We start from the raw sequence: 17,483 nt of genomic DNA on the forward strand, positions 1-17,483 counted from the left end.
TATAAAAGGTATTGCTCTTATACTAAACATCTTGCACTTGTATGTCCTTTCTAGTGTTTTTGGAAAAAGTGGTGTATACAATGCTGGACATTGAAAATAAATGTAAACATTTAAACTAGTAATATTAGTAATAGTAAAATTGACATTGGGAAAAGTTTAATGTTATCTAAATGATAGTTTTAGTATATATACACTACAATGAAAAGTTTAAAGTTTCTCCTAAAATAAAACTGAAGTCTTAAGACAAAGCTGATATCTCAATGAGACTTTTAAGAGAATCACACCTTAGTATCCTGAGCGTAGAATCACCTTTTTCAGAGCCATAGCCTTGTGGGTAGCACATCGACGTGGAAGCACATCTGAATCCTAGCTAAAGGTAGTCTCCTGCTCCTGTTTAATTCTCAGCTGTACAATTGCTTATTGACTCTACTAAAACCCCATTGCAATAAAAAAAAGCATCAGTAACCTTTGAGCAGTAAAACGTTTTTTTAATGGAGTCTTGCAAGAGATTACAGCAAGACAATGAAGAGATCTCCCATGTGTCTCACACGTTTCTCTCTCATAGTAATTTTGGATTCCTTTCTTTCAGAACTTTCTCATGTCTCAGTTGTGTCTACTTTTAAATCTCCTAAGGATTTTTAGAAGAAACATCTCAGAGACTGTTGAGACTAAAATGAGAAATACATGAGAATCACAACTAAGTATCCTGAGGTTAGAAAGAGCAACCATTGAGCAATAAAATATTCCTATAATGTAGTCTTGATAAAGATTGCAGCAAGACAATAAAGAGATAATTTATGTTTCTTCCACCGCATTTTCTGTTTTGACTCCTTTTTTTTCTTAAAATGTTTTGTCTCATTTGCGTCTACTTCCATTTCTCATATGGAGTTTTAGGAGAAAAATCAGAAATACTGTTGATAATAAAATATATAAGAGATATATGTGTAAGAATCTAATCTAAGCCTCCTGAGTTTAGGAAAAGCAACCACTGAGCAATAAACTCTTCCTATGGGTAGATCCTGTAGTTGTCATCAACAACAGAAGACTATGACACGTCACAGATGGTTAAAAAGGTTAAAAAAAAAAAAAAACTTTTAAAGGGGGGGGGGGGGGGGGGTGAAATGCTATTTAATGCATACTGAGTTTTTTACACTGTTACACTGAGCGGAATTTCCTTATATGGGTCCTAAGGCACTTCTCCCGGAAGAGCGCGCGGCTCCCGTATAGCAGAGCAATGAGAGGCTGAGCACAGACTCACTGATCAGAGCGAGAGCGTCGCCAAAAGTCACAAAACAAGTGTGTTTTTGGTTGCCAGGGCAAGACAACCCTGCACAGATTACCAAAAGAGAAACAGCATTAAGGGACCAGTGGATGGAGTTTATTTTTACAGAGCATCAACGGAGTTGTGCAAGTGTTTTTGTTTGTTCCCTGCATTTCGAAGATGCTTGTTTTACAAACAAGGCCCAGTTTGACGCTGGATTTGCACATCGTTTATTTCTTAAGGATAATGCAGTCCCAACTAAAAAGGGTCAAGATCGTGTGTTGGAACCGCATGCGGTGAGTAAAACTGCTTCAAATATCTCTGTGTTGTTAACTTAGCTATCAGCGTGTAAGAACATCTAGTAAACAACATGCGATGTTGTCATCAAACTGCACTTTCCACATGTACAGCTTAAAAAATAAAAGACGACACAAAATGGAACTTAGTCATTTTCCAAAACCGCTAAGCAAATATATAGAGTTTCAGTACATACCACATAGAAACGCCTTGGCTGATGTTGCTCTTGTTAAATTTCAGCCTCTGGATCTGTGTCACAGCTTCCAAACGTTCTCAACGCGAAAGCCTACTGGCGCTCGTGATTCTTTAGCTCCGCCCACACGTCACGCCTCTAGGCGCTCGTGTTTTTCCGGGAAAAGTCGGTACAGACTATCTCTCTCTTATAAATATAATAAAAATAAAGACTTTTTGGAGTTATGAAGGATGCAGTACTACTCTATAGGTATTCAAGATTAACAGGATATTGAGTGAAAACGAGCATTTGTTTTCATACGGTTTTAATACCCTTTATTTTCTTTCTAATTTTTAGGAAAAGCACTTAATTACCATTGCTTATTTCTATACCAAATGTCATACACTTGCAATGAAGCTAAAAATATAAACAATTACATCATTATGTTGATATCCTATATTTTTTACAATATAACTTACGACAAACATGTCTTCTAATATCCTCAGTTGTTGCGTATACCGAGCTGCAACGAACACATTTGTACATTATTTATCTTGAAGCCATTGTGCGAGTTCACTTTAATACCGCGTGCTTTATATACATGTTGCTGCTGATTGGACTGCAGTTCTGACACACCCACCAAACAAGAGAAAACGCATCTCAAACCCCGTTGCACACCGGTGCACGCCGTTTCCAGGAAACATGACGTTCAACACGGAAACCGTAGCAAAACATTGCGCACCGTTTTGAACTTGAACATGCCCCCGTTTTCTACTTCCACTCCCAGAGTGATGCGGGAAGGAGACATGGAATAATTCAATTCAATTCAAGTTTATTTATATAGCCTAGCACTTTTTTTTTACGATAAAAATCATTGCAAATCAACTTTACAGAAAATTAAGTTTTTTTACAAAAAGAAACTAATAAAGATTTCTTGACCTGCTGTCCATGAATATATATGATTCATCCATGATGTTTGGAGGAATTCAGCATTTCATCACCAATGGATCCTCTGAAGTAAATGGGTGCCATCAGAATGAGAGTCCAAACAGCTGATAAAAACATCACAATAATCCACAAGTGATTCACACATCCTTAGTCAATCAATTAATGTCTTGTTAAGTGAAAAGTATGTTCAGATATGCTCAGATTAAAAATATATATTTGAATTATATATATTTATTTATTTATTTGACATTTTGGAGCTTGACAAACCCAGTTTTGATTCACATTAATTATACTGATATTATTACCTGTAGATGGGGACATTCATTATCAGAATAATGCAGAAAACTACATGTGTATAACTATTTGCATTCAAGACCTCAAAGCTCTGTATATGCAGATTATAAGATACTATATATAAACTAGTATATGCAGAGATGTTTTCCAAAAGATCTGGTAGCGTTTTTCTTTTCCTTCATAGTGATGACCCCAACAAAATCATATTACGCTCCAGACTTTTGTGTGTTGCATAAGTAGCCTAAATGCATTAGTGCTAAGATAATTTCTTTTTCAGAGCTCTGTTCATAAGCAAGCCCAACAGATCTCAAGGATGTGATGCTTTTCAAAGCACCTTTCATCTCTTAAGAGTTAATGTAAAATGACAAAAAACATCACGAGATTGCTAAAAGCCACATGGGAGCTGGTGGATGCTCATGAGAGCATTTAGATGGAATAGGTCTAAAGTAGCTATGGAATACGCTTAATGACTTGTGTATGGTATGAATACAGCATAGAAAAACAACAATTTGCCAAAAATACATCAGTGAAGTTGTATTCAGGTTAATCCTGTTCTTTGAATAATTAGTACATGGCTCTATAGACTTATAGGTACATCCTGAACTTTGATAAGCTTGAGTCGCTGATGTAACATATAGTATTTAATGAGAGAAAGGGGAAAAGTTGGGTAAAAGAAGCCTGGGGAAAAAGGTGACCACTCCATGACACTGTAGATTAAAGATCTGCCAAAATGATTGTCAAGTTATTATTATATATTAGGACTTTGATTGAGAAATGAAATCACAGTTGTCGTCATTTGTTTAAAACATTATGTGAATCCTATTGACAAATACATTTTTCAATAATAGTTTTAGAAATGTATGTATGTTTATGATCAGTTGTAATATTTTAAAACTGAAAGTCTACTTAATATGACCTTCATAAAACAAAAAGTAAAGACCGTGTTAGATCAACTCATGGGACATAAAAGTGGCTGAAACCCGAAGAAACACTTAGAAACAGACTAAAGTATGTGAACTCAACCGGAGAAGCCAAATTGGATAAGCTAAAAATGTATTACAAGAACAAAAAAAAGAGAAAATAACAGGGAGGCACCTTGAAATACAGAAAATTGGTCGCTGAAACTCAGTTACTATGCAGATGTCAAAAATCTCATATCCATAAATAAAATTAGTCAAATACGTCTGTACATTACTATACCTTTGGGTTTCACATGTATCCATGAATCTTCTTGTTGTATTACTGTTGGAGGCAATAGAGAGAATCTTGCTAACAAGATTTGGCCTTTTATATTTATTTCAGATCAGTCCTTGGATCATGTATTCAGACAAACTAAAGTATCAGATCCTTTGGAGTATCCATTTGGCAAACTAAAATTACAGTGACCCCAAAGATTCCTCCAAGGCTAGAAAACAAAGAAATGTATATTACACCATACTGTTGTGAATGGATTGTAACAAGTTACAACAGCTGTCACTTGGGTGGTACACTTTTGTTCTAATATGTACACTTTAAGTATAAATATGTACCAAGGTACCGCCATAGTGACAGCTATTGTACCTTTATTTCTAATATATAATGTATATATATTTATATATCAGTAACGTGTAATATGCACATAACAATATAAATACAGACACATTAGCATATTTATGTTAAGACACACTTAAACATAATTTCCTTTTGGTTTGACCAATGTAGAAATGTCCACACTAACATTCTAACCTAGCCTTTATATTATACACGAGCAAATTCAAGTAATGGACTCGATTGGATAATTTTTTCCAGACATAATATCAGTAAATGTTTTTGTTCTCACCTTATCGTTACAATGTTTACAACCCCAAACCTAAAATTACCTGTTGACAACAAAGCCGTGTTTTATTCTGAAGGGCAGGAAGATAACTACGTACCACCTTATTTCTTATCCACTATTTCTTCTGGAAAAACCTTCCTAGGAGTGCGGTCACTTGAACTGGCTATGTGGCATATTCTCAATCAGCCAAGGTGGATGAAAACTGTTAGCTCTAAGAATGGTGTTTCCGTTTAATTTCTTAAAAATCAAAGTGTGACACAGCATTAAAATTAATTATTTTTAGATCAAGGATATTCATTTCGGACCCTGAGTACTCCAGGCTCAATTTCAAATTATGATTTATGCCATTGATTTATTCATGAAACGTGTAATTCAGACTCCGAACCACAACGTCCTCAAGTCCTTCTGTATAATCAATGTTAGTGTACAAAGATTGAACATCTATTGTTACCATCAGCAGTTTCCCTACATTTTTATGTCATTAATATTATTACGCACATGAGCACTGTCTTGAAGATAAGAAGGTTTAATATATATATAAAAAAAGTCAACATACTCTTATGCCAGTTCTTTCAACGATGCATTTCCACTGATTATGGGCCAACCTGGTGGAGTCTCTAAATTCTTGTGTATCTTTGGCAACATATAAAATGATGGAATATGAGGGTCTTTGCAGAGTAGAAAATCATATCCTTCTGGGACATCCAATTGGTGCCTTTAGCAAGATTGACATCATTACAAACATGCTGTTTTTTTGTTGTTGTTTTTTTACTTCACAAGAAGTTAATTGATGGGCTGGAGTCATGTGGATTACTTGTGGATTATTTAGAAGTTTTTATCAGCTGTTGTGACGGCACCCATTCACTGGAGAGGATCTACTGGTGAGCAAGTGATGAAATTAAACATTTCTCCCAATTCGAAACAAACTCATCTCCATCTTGAATGGCCTGAGGGTGTGTAAATTAGGACAGGAAAAAGCCATTTAATTTCTCACACTGTTATACTGTCATTGTTAGCAGAGGATGTTCCTTTAAATGAGGAAAAATGACCTTCTTCTAGTTTCTCACATTAACATTGTAATTATTTGCATTGTAAACAGTTACGCTGCCATCTCATTATGGTTCTAAATTATTAGAAGTTAAGAACAAACAAGGCAGCAACATAAAATTGATAATCTCCTTTCTTTGGGGCAATTAAACATATCACTCTACGACAGCCATGCTCCGATCAGAAAACATGACATGTATTTTCTAGATCAAAGCCAAGCAAACTCTTTGATTGTTTCTTGTGCTGTTGGTTGAAAAGAGAAATTATAAAAAAAAATCACTTCCCTATTGTCTGTTGTTTTAGACTACTTTAATCAAAGAGCAGACATGTAAATAAATTATGTTTTCCTCAATTTCATGTGTAGTGTTTCGCAGGCCCACTGTAACTGATTCAAGACTATGATGCATCTCGGTGGAATGGGTGGATGTGTATGTCGACAGAGCTTGTATGTCTTGTGAGTCTGATGCTAAACATGGCTGACAATGTGATAAATCCTTTAACAGTCTCTTTCACAAGAGGAAACTCACATATAAATCATATATCATTGTTATTGAAGTATGTATTTTGATATTTTGTCAATTATGGTGCATGTTTTATATATTTGTTGTTGTTTTGTCTATATCTCTCAGCACAGATCTTTTGCATCAAAAGTTTTTATCTTAAAAAAGAATTTGATTAAATACCTTTCAAAGCCTAAAGGATTTAAACTTCCAATCTGTCAGTCAAAGTGTGACAATGGGAAGAAAGCAAGCTTTTATACATTAAGACATGGGTATTAAAGCTAAAGAACAGAGTGAAATGCCAGTGATGAATTATGCAGAGGTTTTTACAAGCAACATGAATTGTTTTATTCTGATTTTGTTTGTCTGGTGACCTGATAAGCAAGGTTTCTTTGAGGAACCTGTTTTCTTTTTTTATTCTTATTCAAAACTTAAAACTATTGAAAAACTTTTTTGTTTACTTAAATACAACTGAATTAAAATAAACATTTAAATAATAGAAGAAGAAGAATACATAAACTAAATGAAAATTCAAAATGTTGATTTGGCAACTACCCAAAATAAAATAAGGATTCACGTATTGTACAAGAACCACTAAAACTAGAACAAAACAAATTTAAACTAAATTACTAAAACTTAAACGGAAAATAAAATCGAATTCAAAATATTAATAAAAGCTACATAAATGTTAAACAGAAATATTGAATATAATATTTAAAGAATATTATTTAATTTAGGAAGAAATACTATTTAAAAAGTTTATAATACTAAAAAAAACACTGTAACATGGAAAATTATTCTCCTAATTTATGATAATTTATTTTTTAACAACATCTCACTATTACGGCGTCACAAATTCAGGCATAGAAATAATTAATGCACCTCTCAAGGGAAATGTGGATGCTTGTAGATGTACCTGGTCTCCTTTTTTTTTTGCACTCCTATACCAGACTAAACTAAAGAAACCATAGAACTTGGCCAGGCACACATAGCTTGGAAAAAGTAGCAATTTATTGTCTAATTTAATGCTGTTGTTATGTATGCACACTATCCTGTGTGGGAGTGTGCTTCCCTGTGTGTGTGTGTGCTACTATTGTTAAAAATCAATAAACGTAAAAAAAAAAACTAAGCAAATTCAGGCATAAGAAGCAAAAGTCCCTCATCTAAAGGTGGATTATAGCATGTATTTGTCTAATGGGAATGATACAGGAAAAAGCAACATTCATTCTCTTCTCACATACATTTTTAATTAGCCTACAAGTTTTTATAAGTAACAAAAAACACACAGTATTCTGAACTGTGCATTTTTTTAGCCAAAGCATATATAATAGTTTTTTAAAACAGTCAGCGTGTTTTATTTATTTATTTAAAGTACAGAAAGCACTTACACCACCTCCTGTAAAAACTCAAACACTTATATTTGGTTTTTGAAGTGTAAAGCCCCTTCAGTTCATGGTGAGTTACATATAGGCTCACTATTGATTTGCCTGAATCATGGAGGATTGTAAGTGGATGTGGGGAAAAAGAAAATAAAAATTGGGACCTGAATGTCTCATTCTTTCCCTCTGCACACTGTCACCATTGATTCACACTTGCCGGCTCAAGCTCACGGCTCTGTTTTGGACATGGCCCTATATTTTATAGCAACAAATAGCTACAAGGCCTTCTCTGAATCTGGGTGCATCGGATTTCCCTTTAACCTTTGTTGCCCTAGCTAGACAAGCTCTAAAATCTTTCATCAACATTGACATGCATATGTACAGCCTACGAATAAGTAAAAACATACACTATGTATCCTTCACAGGGTATTCATAACTCAGTTAAGCAGAATGAGCACCGTCTACCATTCCAGTATCAAAAGGCTAAAGTCAATGATAGTGGCTCCTCCAGAGTGAGTTTCACTGTCTACTTTTGATTTAAAGTGTTTACTGAAAGAGAAGCTGCAGGAGTGTGAGGAATTAATTTGTTCCAGGAGGTGACAGAGTGGGGAAGACCCCTGTCGCCTCATTCCCTAAGCATTAGACTCTGACATCCAGCATGACCTTGGGACTGGAACTTGATTGCAAGTGTTTTTTCACCACTGACAGGCTTTACCGCCACCTCTCCCTGTAAGGTACAGACACCCATATAAGGAAAAATCACTTTTCCTGCACAAAAGGGACATATTGTGCTCCAAATTGTTTTATTCGATTTTTCTTTTTTTTTTTTTTCAACTGATGCATTGGTTAAGGTTTACTCTGTAGACAAAACCCTTTAGGAAGGCCGTGGATCTGTCCATTGTTCATATACTCCACGGCCACAAAAATAAATACCCCACATTGTTTAATCAATAGGTTTGTTTATATTAGCTACATCCATTACTAATAGGTTAGACAAACATTTTAAGTAAAGTGGGGCCTTTTCTGTTCCAGCATTACAATTGGCCATGTGCACAAAGCCAAGCAGGTCCGTAAAACAATAGAGGACCCCTTCCTCAACTCTTTATCCTGCTTTAAACATCAACAGCCAAATTGACAAAAAAATAAATGACTGAATGAATTAATGACTTGACTGGCTGACATTTAATGCAAAAAAAAAAAAAATATCTGGGTACCAATTTCTAATCAAATGAGGCAGTGGATGCCATGGGGCAATGGCACAGTCAATAATCTAGTGGTATTTAACTTCAGACACAGGATAAATCAGAACAGTAACTACAAACTGGACTAGATTACACTAAGAATTAAATGATGAAAGTCTAACAATAACGATAACTATACAAGTATCCACACCAGCAGACAAGAATGTTTATTCTAAGAGCACTTCAGTTATGGTCTGTGAGCATAATTTCAGTGCATGCCTTAAAGTAGGAAGGATTTTGATTAGCTATCAGTGTCAGCTTATAAAGCTGGGGAAGTTGTGGCCTAGTGGTTAGAGAGTTTGACACCTAACCCTTGTGAGTTGTGGGTTTGAATCTCGGGCCGACAATACCACGATTTAGGTGCCCTTGAGCAAGGCACTGAACCCCCAACTGCTCCCTGGGCGCCGCAGCATAAATGGCTGCCCACTGCTCCGGATGTGTGTGTGTGTGTGTGTTCACTGCTGAGTGTGTGCACTTCGGATGGGTTAAATGCAGAGCACGGATTCTGAGTATGGGTCACCATACTTGGCTGAATGTCACCTTCACTTCAGCTGCTATATTAGTATTTTAATTATCTTTTTGCATTTTTATTTACCATTATAGTTTTTATTAATAATAATATTATTATTTAGAATTAGCTTTTTTCATATAGTAGTACATCTAATATATTTCGGTTTAGATTTTTTTTCTTTTTAATCCTTCTTGGTGTGACTGGACCTTAAATTTAATTTGGCCATTTTGTGCATTTTGTTCAAATTCAGCTACTGTACTTTCCACAAGAGTTAGAATTGGAAGCAACTGTGGTGTCTCTTTATTCAGGTCCTTGGAATTCACATTAATGCACTGAAATATGGATTGTCTCAAATCAAAAAACAACACCACATTAATATATATATATATATATATTTGATAACTATCTATCTAAAAATAGCATAAAGTATACTGCATATTAACATTAACAAAACAAAAACAGTCTGCAAATGATTTTTCCAATCTTAATCTTTGGTAAACGGAACACAAATATTTGACAGAAGAAAATACTATATTACACTTTTCCACTTAATGTGGTTCTTTGTTGGCCCATAAAACAAAACAAATTCACATTAAATATTTAAAAGAGCAAACGGGATAAAGAAGCAAATGCACAGATAGAATGACTTACAGAAAAGAAAATGTAATTGGGTATTGCAATACAGCTATTGTCATCAAAACAGAAAGACTTGCATTTTGATGGAGATAATCATGCATGTTTCCCTAAAACAAACAAACAAAAAAAAAAAACGAACGCAGTTCTATCAGCATTCAGATTTGTGGCTCACAATTGTAATTTTGGAGTTGTTTGGTGAATTCTAAACACACCAGCCCTTAATGTGTGAGTTTTTATGTGTGGGATTGTGCTTTCTCTGTTTTTCAGGGAGACACAGAGAGTGATCGCTGGAGTTCAGCATGGACCAAAGAGGCTCAAAGTAAGTAATCTCACAAACAATCAATCGGATGGAGCACCACAGTCTGAGATCTCCCCCCACAGCACATAAAGGGACACTTGATTGATCCTCATCCCTACAACTGGCTTGGAGCAATTCAACTGTAAGGTCTATTTAAAGCATGTGATTCTTTGTGTGTACAGTGAGGCACAAGTGTGTGTCTTTGTGTGCTCAGTAAAGCATTAACGGAACATTTAGAGGTCCACGTATCCAACTCTAGTCAGATATTTAATACTTCATACATAAACAATTTGACTTAATGTCGTATTCCAATAGAACACGAAAACAAAGGTTCTTGCGTGGAGGACCCAGCTTGCGAATGTCGTCTTGTTGGTCCGGTCAGGCACACGGATATGGTCCAAATATGCTGTTAACACAAGCAGGATCTCCACAATCAACTCACTCTGGAGTCTAAGAAGACATGATGCAGACACCTCTGACAAAAGTACCTTCGAGTCACGTGATTCAATCAGACTTATCCTTCTTCTTGCCTCCGCCAATGGGAACTTTACTGGCGACAGCGGAGCCGACGGCGGTCACACCACCAGCCACGGCAGACACACTGCCCTTCACGAGCCCTACTCCCATTGCTGGAACAGCTGCAACTGAGCTTACAGCTGTTTTTGTGAGATCCAGGCTTTTCCCTCCGACCCAGGCGACTCCACCCACTGTGGCCCCAACGGCTCCCTTCGTGACACTGAACAGACCACCGGCCACCCTGGAGAATATGCCAGGCTGGGGTTGAGGATGATCTTTGTTGGTATCTACAGGTTATAAAATGAAATGTTAATATTGCAAATATTAAACCGATAAGATTATGGTGCAGCTGTCTAAAATGAAATAAAATTCTAATAAAAGGTGAAAAACTATACAATTAAAAACACTAGCCATATTTTTATTAAAAGTAATTATTCAATGGATTAGCTTCATAGTTCATTTAAAGCATTCACTTACAATTAAAACTAAATAAAAACAAATGTATAAAGTGAAGAACTCATATTTTAGTAATTATTATTTCATTTAATTTTATAAGTCAATTAAAGATTTTGCTTTAATTAGATTAAAATAAAATAAAACCGTATTAGGTCAAGAACTCTGTACAATTAAAAATACTAACCACTTTTTAAAAGTAATTATTAATTAGAATAATTAATAATCCTGCTTCAATTGAAGTATTCACTTTCAGTTAATAAAATAAAAAAAAAATATTAGGCCTTCCAACAATTAAAAATACTAGCCACATTTAATTGTTAATTAATAATTAAAATTAATTACGATTTAATTTGATGTTATACTTTAAAGGCTTTACTTTCAATGAGTAGAACAGAGTATCTGACAAAAGAATTGCAAATGAGCTACTCCATTTAATTTATTTCTGGATATAACTATTGTGGATATTTTTCATAATTTACCTTTTTTTTGTTTGTTTGTTTTTTGTATCATTTTATTAATTAAAATTCAAAATGACAGTATTGAGTGAAATTTTTATCTTGAAAAGTGTGCTTTTGGCATTTAGCTTTAAAATAACTGCCACTTGATTAGAATTGTTATCATCTACATCGGTGCCAGTCATACATTTTTTAAGTGTCTTAAACACTTTTTGAGGAACAATTTTACAACCAATATCTACTAATATAACCACATTTACAATTTTATAGCCAAATCTAGTAAGTTGGATAATTAAGAGTGGGAAATAAGTAGGGCAATGGCCTAGTGTCAGTCTTGGATTGTGCAAGAGCACCACTATGTGGCACAAACCGTTATCATTCTCTTGCATGAAGATGTACCAATGACAGCTGTATAAAATTATTCATTTGGCATGACTGTACTAAAATAAAAAGCTTGATTGTTGTAAAAAGGAATAACTGTTGCAAGTCACTTTCACAATGAAATGTCAGCATTAATTGCAGTACCTGCTGGGGGCTCATCCTTCAAGTATTCAGGCAACTCATCCCGTTGCTGATTGTTTTCACTCATTTTAACTCTACATAAAAAAATACAAACAATAGATGGCAGTTAGAATACCTTTCTTGGTTTTTCACAAAATAATTTTTAAGAATTTGGGAAGGAGAAGACACATAAAACAAGGGGAAAGACTGGGACTAAAAATGGGCTTTAACCCAACAAGCACTGATAGAACAAGGCAGACCGGTTTACTCTGTAAACAAAAAGAAACCTGCAACACCCTGCCAACATTGCGAACAGGTAGACTGGACTATTTAAGGACAAATCAAATTATTACATATCAGACCTTCCATACCAAAGTTCATAAATTTGAAGCAATAATTTGGACAAAATGACTATTACACTTAAATTATAAATCTTTATTTAAGTGGAATTAAGAAATAATTAAATATTAACGCACAGCAGATGCAATATGAAATGCTGTGATGCAATATTTCAATTTAATCATTTATTATCCTTTAGTCATACCTAAAGGGACATTTACTAAGGACAATAAAGATAAACAGTTACACGTAAGCAAACATTGAATGAGTGCAACGAATCAGGGTCTTGAATCAACTTTATGACGTAACAAACAAGTGCATCATTAATATCAAGTTTGTCGTAAAGCGAACTTTGGTAAAGGGTGGTCAGATTCATATCATTGAATCGACTCTTTAGCATTTTAAAGATCCGGTTCAAAAGAAGAAGAAAAAAAACGACTTAAATACATTTATTTAATGAACTAATATATGTAAAACTAAAATAAACATTTCCAGTGTGTGTATTTGTAATATTTCTACTAATACTATTTCGCACATGTTAAAGACGGTTGAGGGGAATCGTTAACTTGAGGACGACTCGAGAATCGTTTAATCCGAATTTGTGAACGGTTTTAAACGATTCATTAAAACGACTCAAACGAATGATTCATTTGTGAATCGAACATCGTTATAAACCTTAGCTGTTTTTGAATCTGACGTGGCACTTTTGTGAAAAGTATTTTCTTTCCATAGCAATATATAATAATTATCTGAACTTAAATTAATTGCATTTTATAGGCCTACTATATTTAAGCGTTAGGTGAGAAAGTCATAATTATAAATAGCCTAGTCATTTTTTGTAACGTTAGTCACCTTTACGAAATAAACAAGTTAACCAAGCGGATAAAACTTCGACTTGGGAAACTGTAATTTGCCAGAAGCAGATCCAGCTTTGAAGACATTTATAAGAAAACAGAACAGCAGCTCATCAAACGACAGTTACAGTTACATGACGTTAAGAGATGCTTAGACAATCCAGCCATTGTCTCAATAAAGCTCTATTCATCCCATAATATAACTTATATAATAAATCAACAACTCCCCGGAAAACATGCAAGAGGAAAACGTTGCCAGCTGTCTTGTATATTGGCTACTTACTGTGTTACAAGTTTGCTTCTCTAAACTCCTGCAGATCAAGTTGGAAACTTCTGTCTCCACCCCTTGTTTCAAATGAAAAATGTGCTGCTCCCTTCGGCGATTTTAGAAAGACACGCTAAAATGACGATGGATCTGCGACTTGAGGAGACTTTTCTTTAAAAGACCTACGGTATCTTTTCATAATGTGTACGTGGCGCCCTTGCTGTTTTTAACCACGTACCAATGTAGCCACATAGAAGAGGAAGTGACGTTTCTGGTTACCCCTCTGTGTGAAATGACTTCACTATACTCTGCCTGTGTGTGGAGTATGATAAAAGGAGTATTTGTGCTCGATCCACCTGAGTTCTTTGATTTTTTTTTTATCGACTGGGACCTGATAATGGATATGGCAGCACAGATCAAGTGCAAAGCAATTTTCACTTGATAACTAAACATGACTTCAGTGCCTTTTAAAATATACTGTAAGAAATGTCAGTAAAAATAGAGCCCAATGTAGGCTACTGTGTTAATAAGGAATTGTCCCTTTTGATTTTCCCTGTGTGTTTTATGCGAATCTCGATATAAGAATTTCATTGTGTTGTATTTTAGGGTTTAAAAAAAATGCACTTTACGAATAATGTCCTGGAAGAATATTACAGCAGCTTATAACAGTCGATTTTTTTTCTATGTGTAGGTGATCCATAAAGCATTAAATGATTGTTAGCAACATGGTTGTGTGCAATTATGAGTTTGAACGTGGTGCAGAATTGTAGGCTAATTTCTATTTACATTTTGGGGGAAATTGAATGAAATTCAAAGAAATTAATATCACTGCTTTAAAATGTAGTTTTCAAATAATTAATTTTATTTCCAGTTACCCATACACTATACACGTTTATTTTTGTTATCATACACACAACATGGCATTTCTGAAAATATTATGACATTAATAATTCATCACAACACAATTAATCACAACAGTGAAATATTTCAATATATTTTTCTTATTGTCCAAGACAACACTGTGTAACTATAAATTGTGTAAATGACTGCGTATTCCTACATGGTCGATCTCTATGCTAATACAATAATTTCATATTAATATTTAATGTATATATATTTAAGTAGCTTTGTAAAAAGTGGGATAATGTACATATATAATGAGCTGTTCATTATTTTGAAATTAACACCTTCAGCATGATAGATGATGGATGATGACTTTGTCATGGATGCATTTCCACTGTCATTCATTTTTAATAGGTTAAGTCCTTAACATTTTCTTACTTAATAATCAATATTTGAAATTCCACATTTGTATATTTTATGTTGTAAAAAAACACATGCTCTAATTTACCCAAAAGTCTTAAGTATGAACTTACTGGATTGTCAGTTGTTGTAACTCCTCTGTTGTGCGACTGTGTTGAATTTCTTGATTTGCTGTTCTGTAAATTCCACTTCATCCTGTGACATGTGGCCAGTTTACTCATTAAATGAAAAGGAAGTCAATACTTAAATCTGAAATTTGCCCCACTGTGTAAAGCAAAAGCTGTTATATGTTTTACACAGGGATCCTGCCCTGTACTCTTCAATATAGAGACTTTAACTGTGTTTAGGCCTAGTTAGTACATTACAGTAACTCCAGTAAACTGTGGATTGTATGTGAAGAGGTGTTTTAATTATTAATACAAATTAAGCTATAGCATATTGGCTGTTAATCTGCAGCAGCTGTAACAGGGGTGTTTCCCGCTCTTATTACTTTTATGTTCTGTTTACTCAATGCTCGTAACCTTTGAAAAGCTTTTTCCAAGTTATTAACCAATATCAGAATATGGTTTTGATGCGAGGTCATGTATTTAATGCAGTGTTTTATCATTGGCAGATCTGTAGCCAGATAATAAAATATAATATTTACTTGCAACTCATCACTTAATGTATGAATGTGCAGATTATTGTGTAAAAAAGGGACATGGGGTTATTATTACGATATAAAGAACACGCCTTGGAGCGATGATCTGCTTATGTAGTAATGCACCATGTTATTATTATTATTCACTTATTTATTTAGATTGAAAACACATCAGACTTTAAGGCTTATGCTTATGGGATTCACTTGACTTTACATTAGCAATTAGGTATTTCGTCCCCCAACACATTCCAAATGTTTAAATCACAAGTATTTAATAAATTGGGGTCATAAAACTTGGTTCCAATATTATACCCTGTTCCCTCATTTCACTGTACTTAGGCCAATCGGTGGCAGCATTTAATAACACTGCCTACACAGTGTGCTGATAGTTATTGGTATTAGTTTGTGACATATTTACTGCACTGCAATATAAATTTAATTGAATGTGGTGAAAAAAAAAGACACATTTAGACATTGCATAAAAGATTTGCATGAGTCTGTTTTTGTATGACTTATTAAAAAGAACGGCCCAAAGTTATGGGTTTGAATCAATCAGTCTATGAATGAACTCACTGAATCATAGGGATAACTGTAACTTTTGCTGATGTTTTAATGATAGTAAAAAAAGAAACATGCTATATAAAGTGAAGTGACATTCAGCCAAGTATGGTGACCCATACTCAGAATTTGTGCTCTGCATTTAACCCATCCGAAATGCACACACACAGAGCAGTGAACACACACACACACACTGTGAGCACACCCAGAGCAGTGGGCAGCCATTTATGCTGCGGCGCCCGGGGAGCAGTTGGGGTTCGATGCCTTGCTCAAGGGCACCTAAGTCGTGGTATTGAAGGTGGAGAGAGAACTGTACATGCACTACCCCCACCCACAATTCCTGCCGGACCGAGACTAGAACCCACAACCCTTCAATTGGGAGTCCAACCCTCTAACCATTAGGCCACGACTTCCCCATATGTAGACTAGCATTCAAACATTTGGGGCTGGTAAGATTTTTAAATGTTTTTTAAAAAAGTATTTTATGGCTTCTAACCATGTCATTTTTTCCCCTTTAATGGCAATGAATTTTTAGCAGCCATATATTTCTCCTATCACATGATCATTTTATCTTATATGCTAATTTGGTGCTATGATCACATCTATGGTAACAATGTTTCCTTGTCTTTTACAGCTATGACCAAAAGGGGGCGCTAAAACACAGGCCCTTATCCATGAGGTGGAGAAACTGCTCTTTGGATGAGGTCCACATTAACTCATGTAACTGTAACTGTGTGTCCTCATCATCTATAGGGGGCAGCAGACATCAAAAACTAGCTGTATACAATACAAGAGTGTATTATTTCCCTTTCATGTATAGTTTTATAGCTGCTTCTGAACAAACAGCTGAACTAATTAAGCTCAATTTGTCAGCGGTGAGAGGTCAGAGATGTGAGACTCTGTGCTGTCTTACGATGTCTGACAGCCAGCTCATTCCTGCCCTGACTACCGTTGCTAGCCTCTTCTCCATGGTTTCAGTCACACCATGCTCATGTTGGTTTTTGCCTCCTCTTTGGCGTGAAGCCCCTGTGTCTATGATCAGTGAAGTGAAGAATTGTTTATATTTAATATTATTATATTTTTAATATTTTACAATAATTATTTACACAAATGATTTAATATTAAAGCATTTAAATGAAGAGTTTTCTGAATTCAACAAAATACTTTGTCAAGTTTGTCCAATTTTGCTCATTTGGAGGGAAAAGCAACTAGTGTTGAATCATTACAATATTTATT

The 17,483-nt window shown here is 34.9% G+C and overlaps 1 protein-coding gene across 1 annotated transcript; it reads right to left on the reverse strand.

The window, feature by feature from the left end:
• Positions 1-9,743: 9,743 nt before the first annotated feature.
• LOC127934708 (transmembrane protein 263) lies at positions 9,744-14,079 on the reverse strand. Its single transcript, XM_052532255.1, has 3 exons — positions 13,805-14,079; positions 12,353-12,423; positions 9,744-11,203 (listed from the first exon to the last, which is right to left on the reverse strand). Exons 2-3 carry the CDS (start codon positions 12,414-12,416, stop codon positions 10,905-10,907), a joined length of 363 nt encoding a protein of 120 aa, XP_052388215.1. The 5' UTR covers positions 12,417-12,423; positions 13,805-14,079; the 3' UTR covers positions 9,744-10,904.
• Between the last annotated feature and the right edge of the window lie 3,404 nt (positions 14,080-17,483).

This window comes from Carassius gibelio, chromosome A18, assembly GCF_023724105.1.
Source record: "Carassius gibelio isolate Cgi1373 ecotype wild population from Czech Republic chromosome A18, carGib1.2-hapl.c, whole genome shotgun sequence".
In the NCBI taxonomy this organism is placed as follows: Eukaryota; Metazoa; Chordata; class Actinopteri; order Cypriniformes; family Cyprinidae; genus Carassius; species Carassius gibelio.

What these genes read in the sequence shown, in the direction of transcription:
- LOC127934708 (XM_052532255.1), bottom strand. Translation starts at nt 12,416, where the DNA reads ATGAGTGAAAACAATCAGCAACGGGATGAGTTGCCTGAATACTTGAAG. An exon ending in GAAGGATGAGCCCCCAGCAG is followed by an intron (nt 11,204 to 12,352) that starts GTACTGCAATTA and finishes TATAACCTGTAG; the next exon opens with ATACCAACAAAGATCATCCT.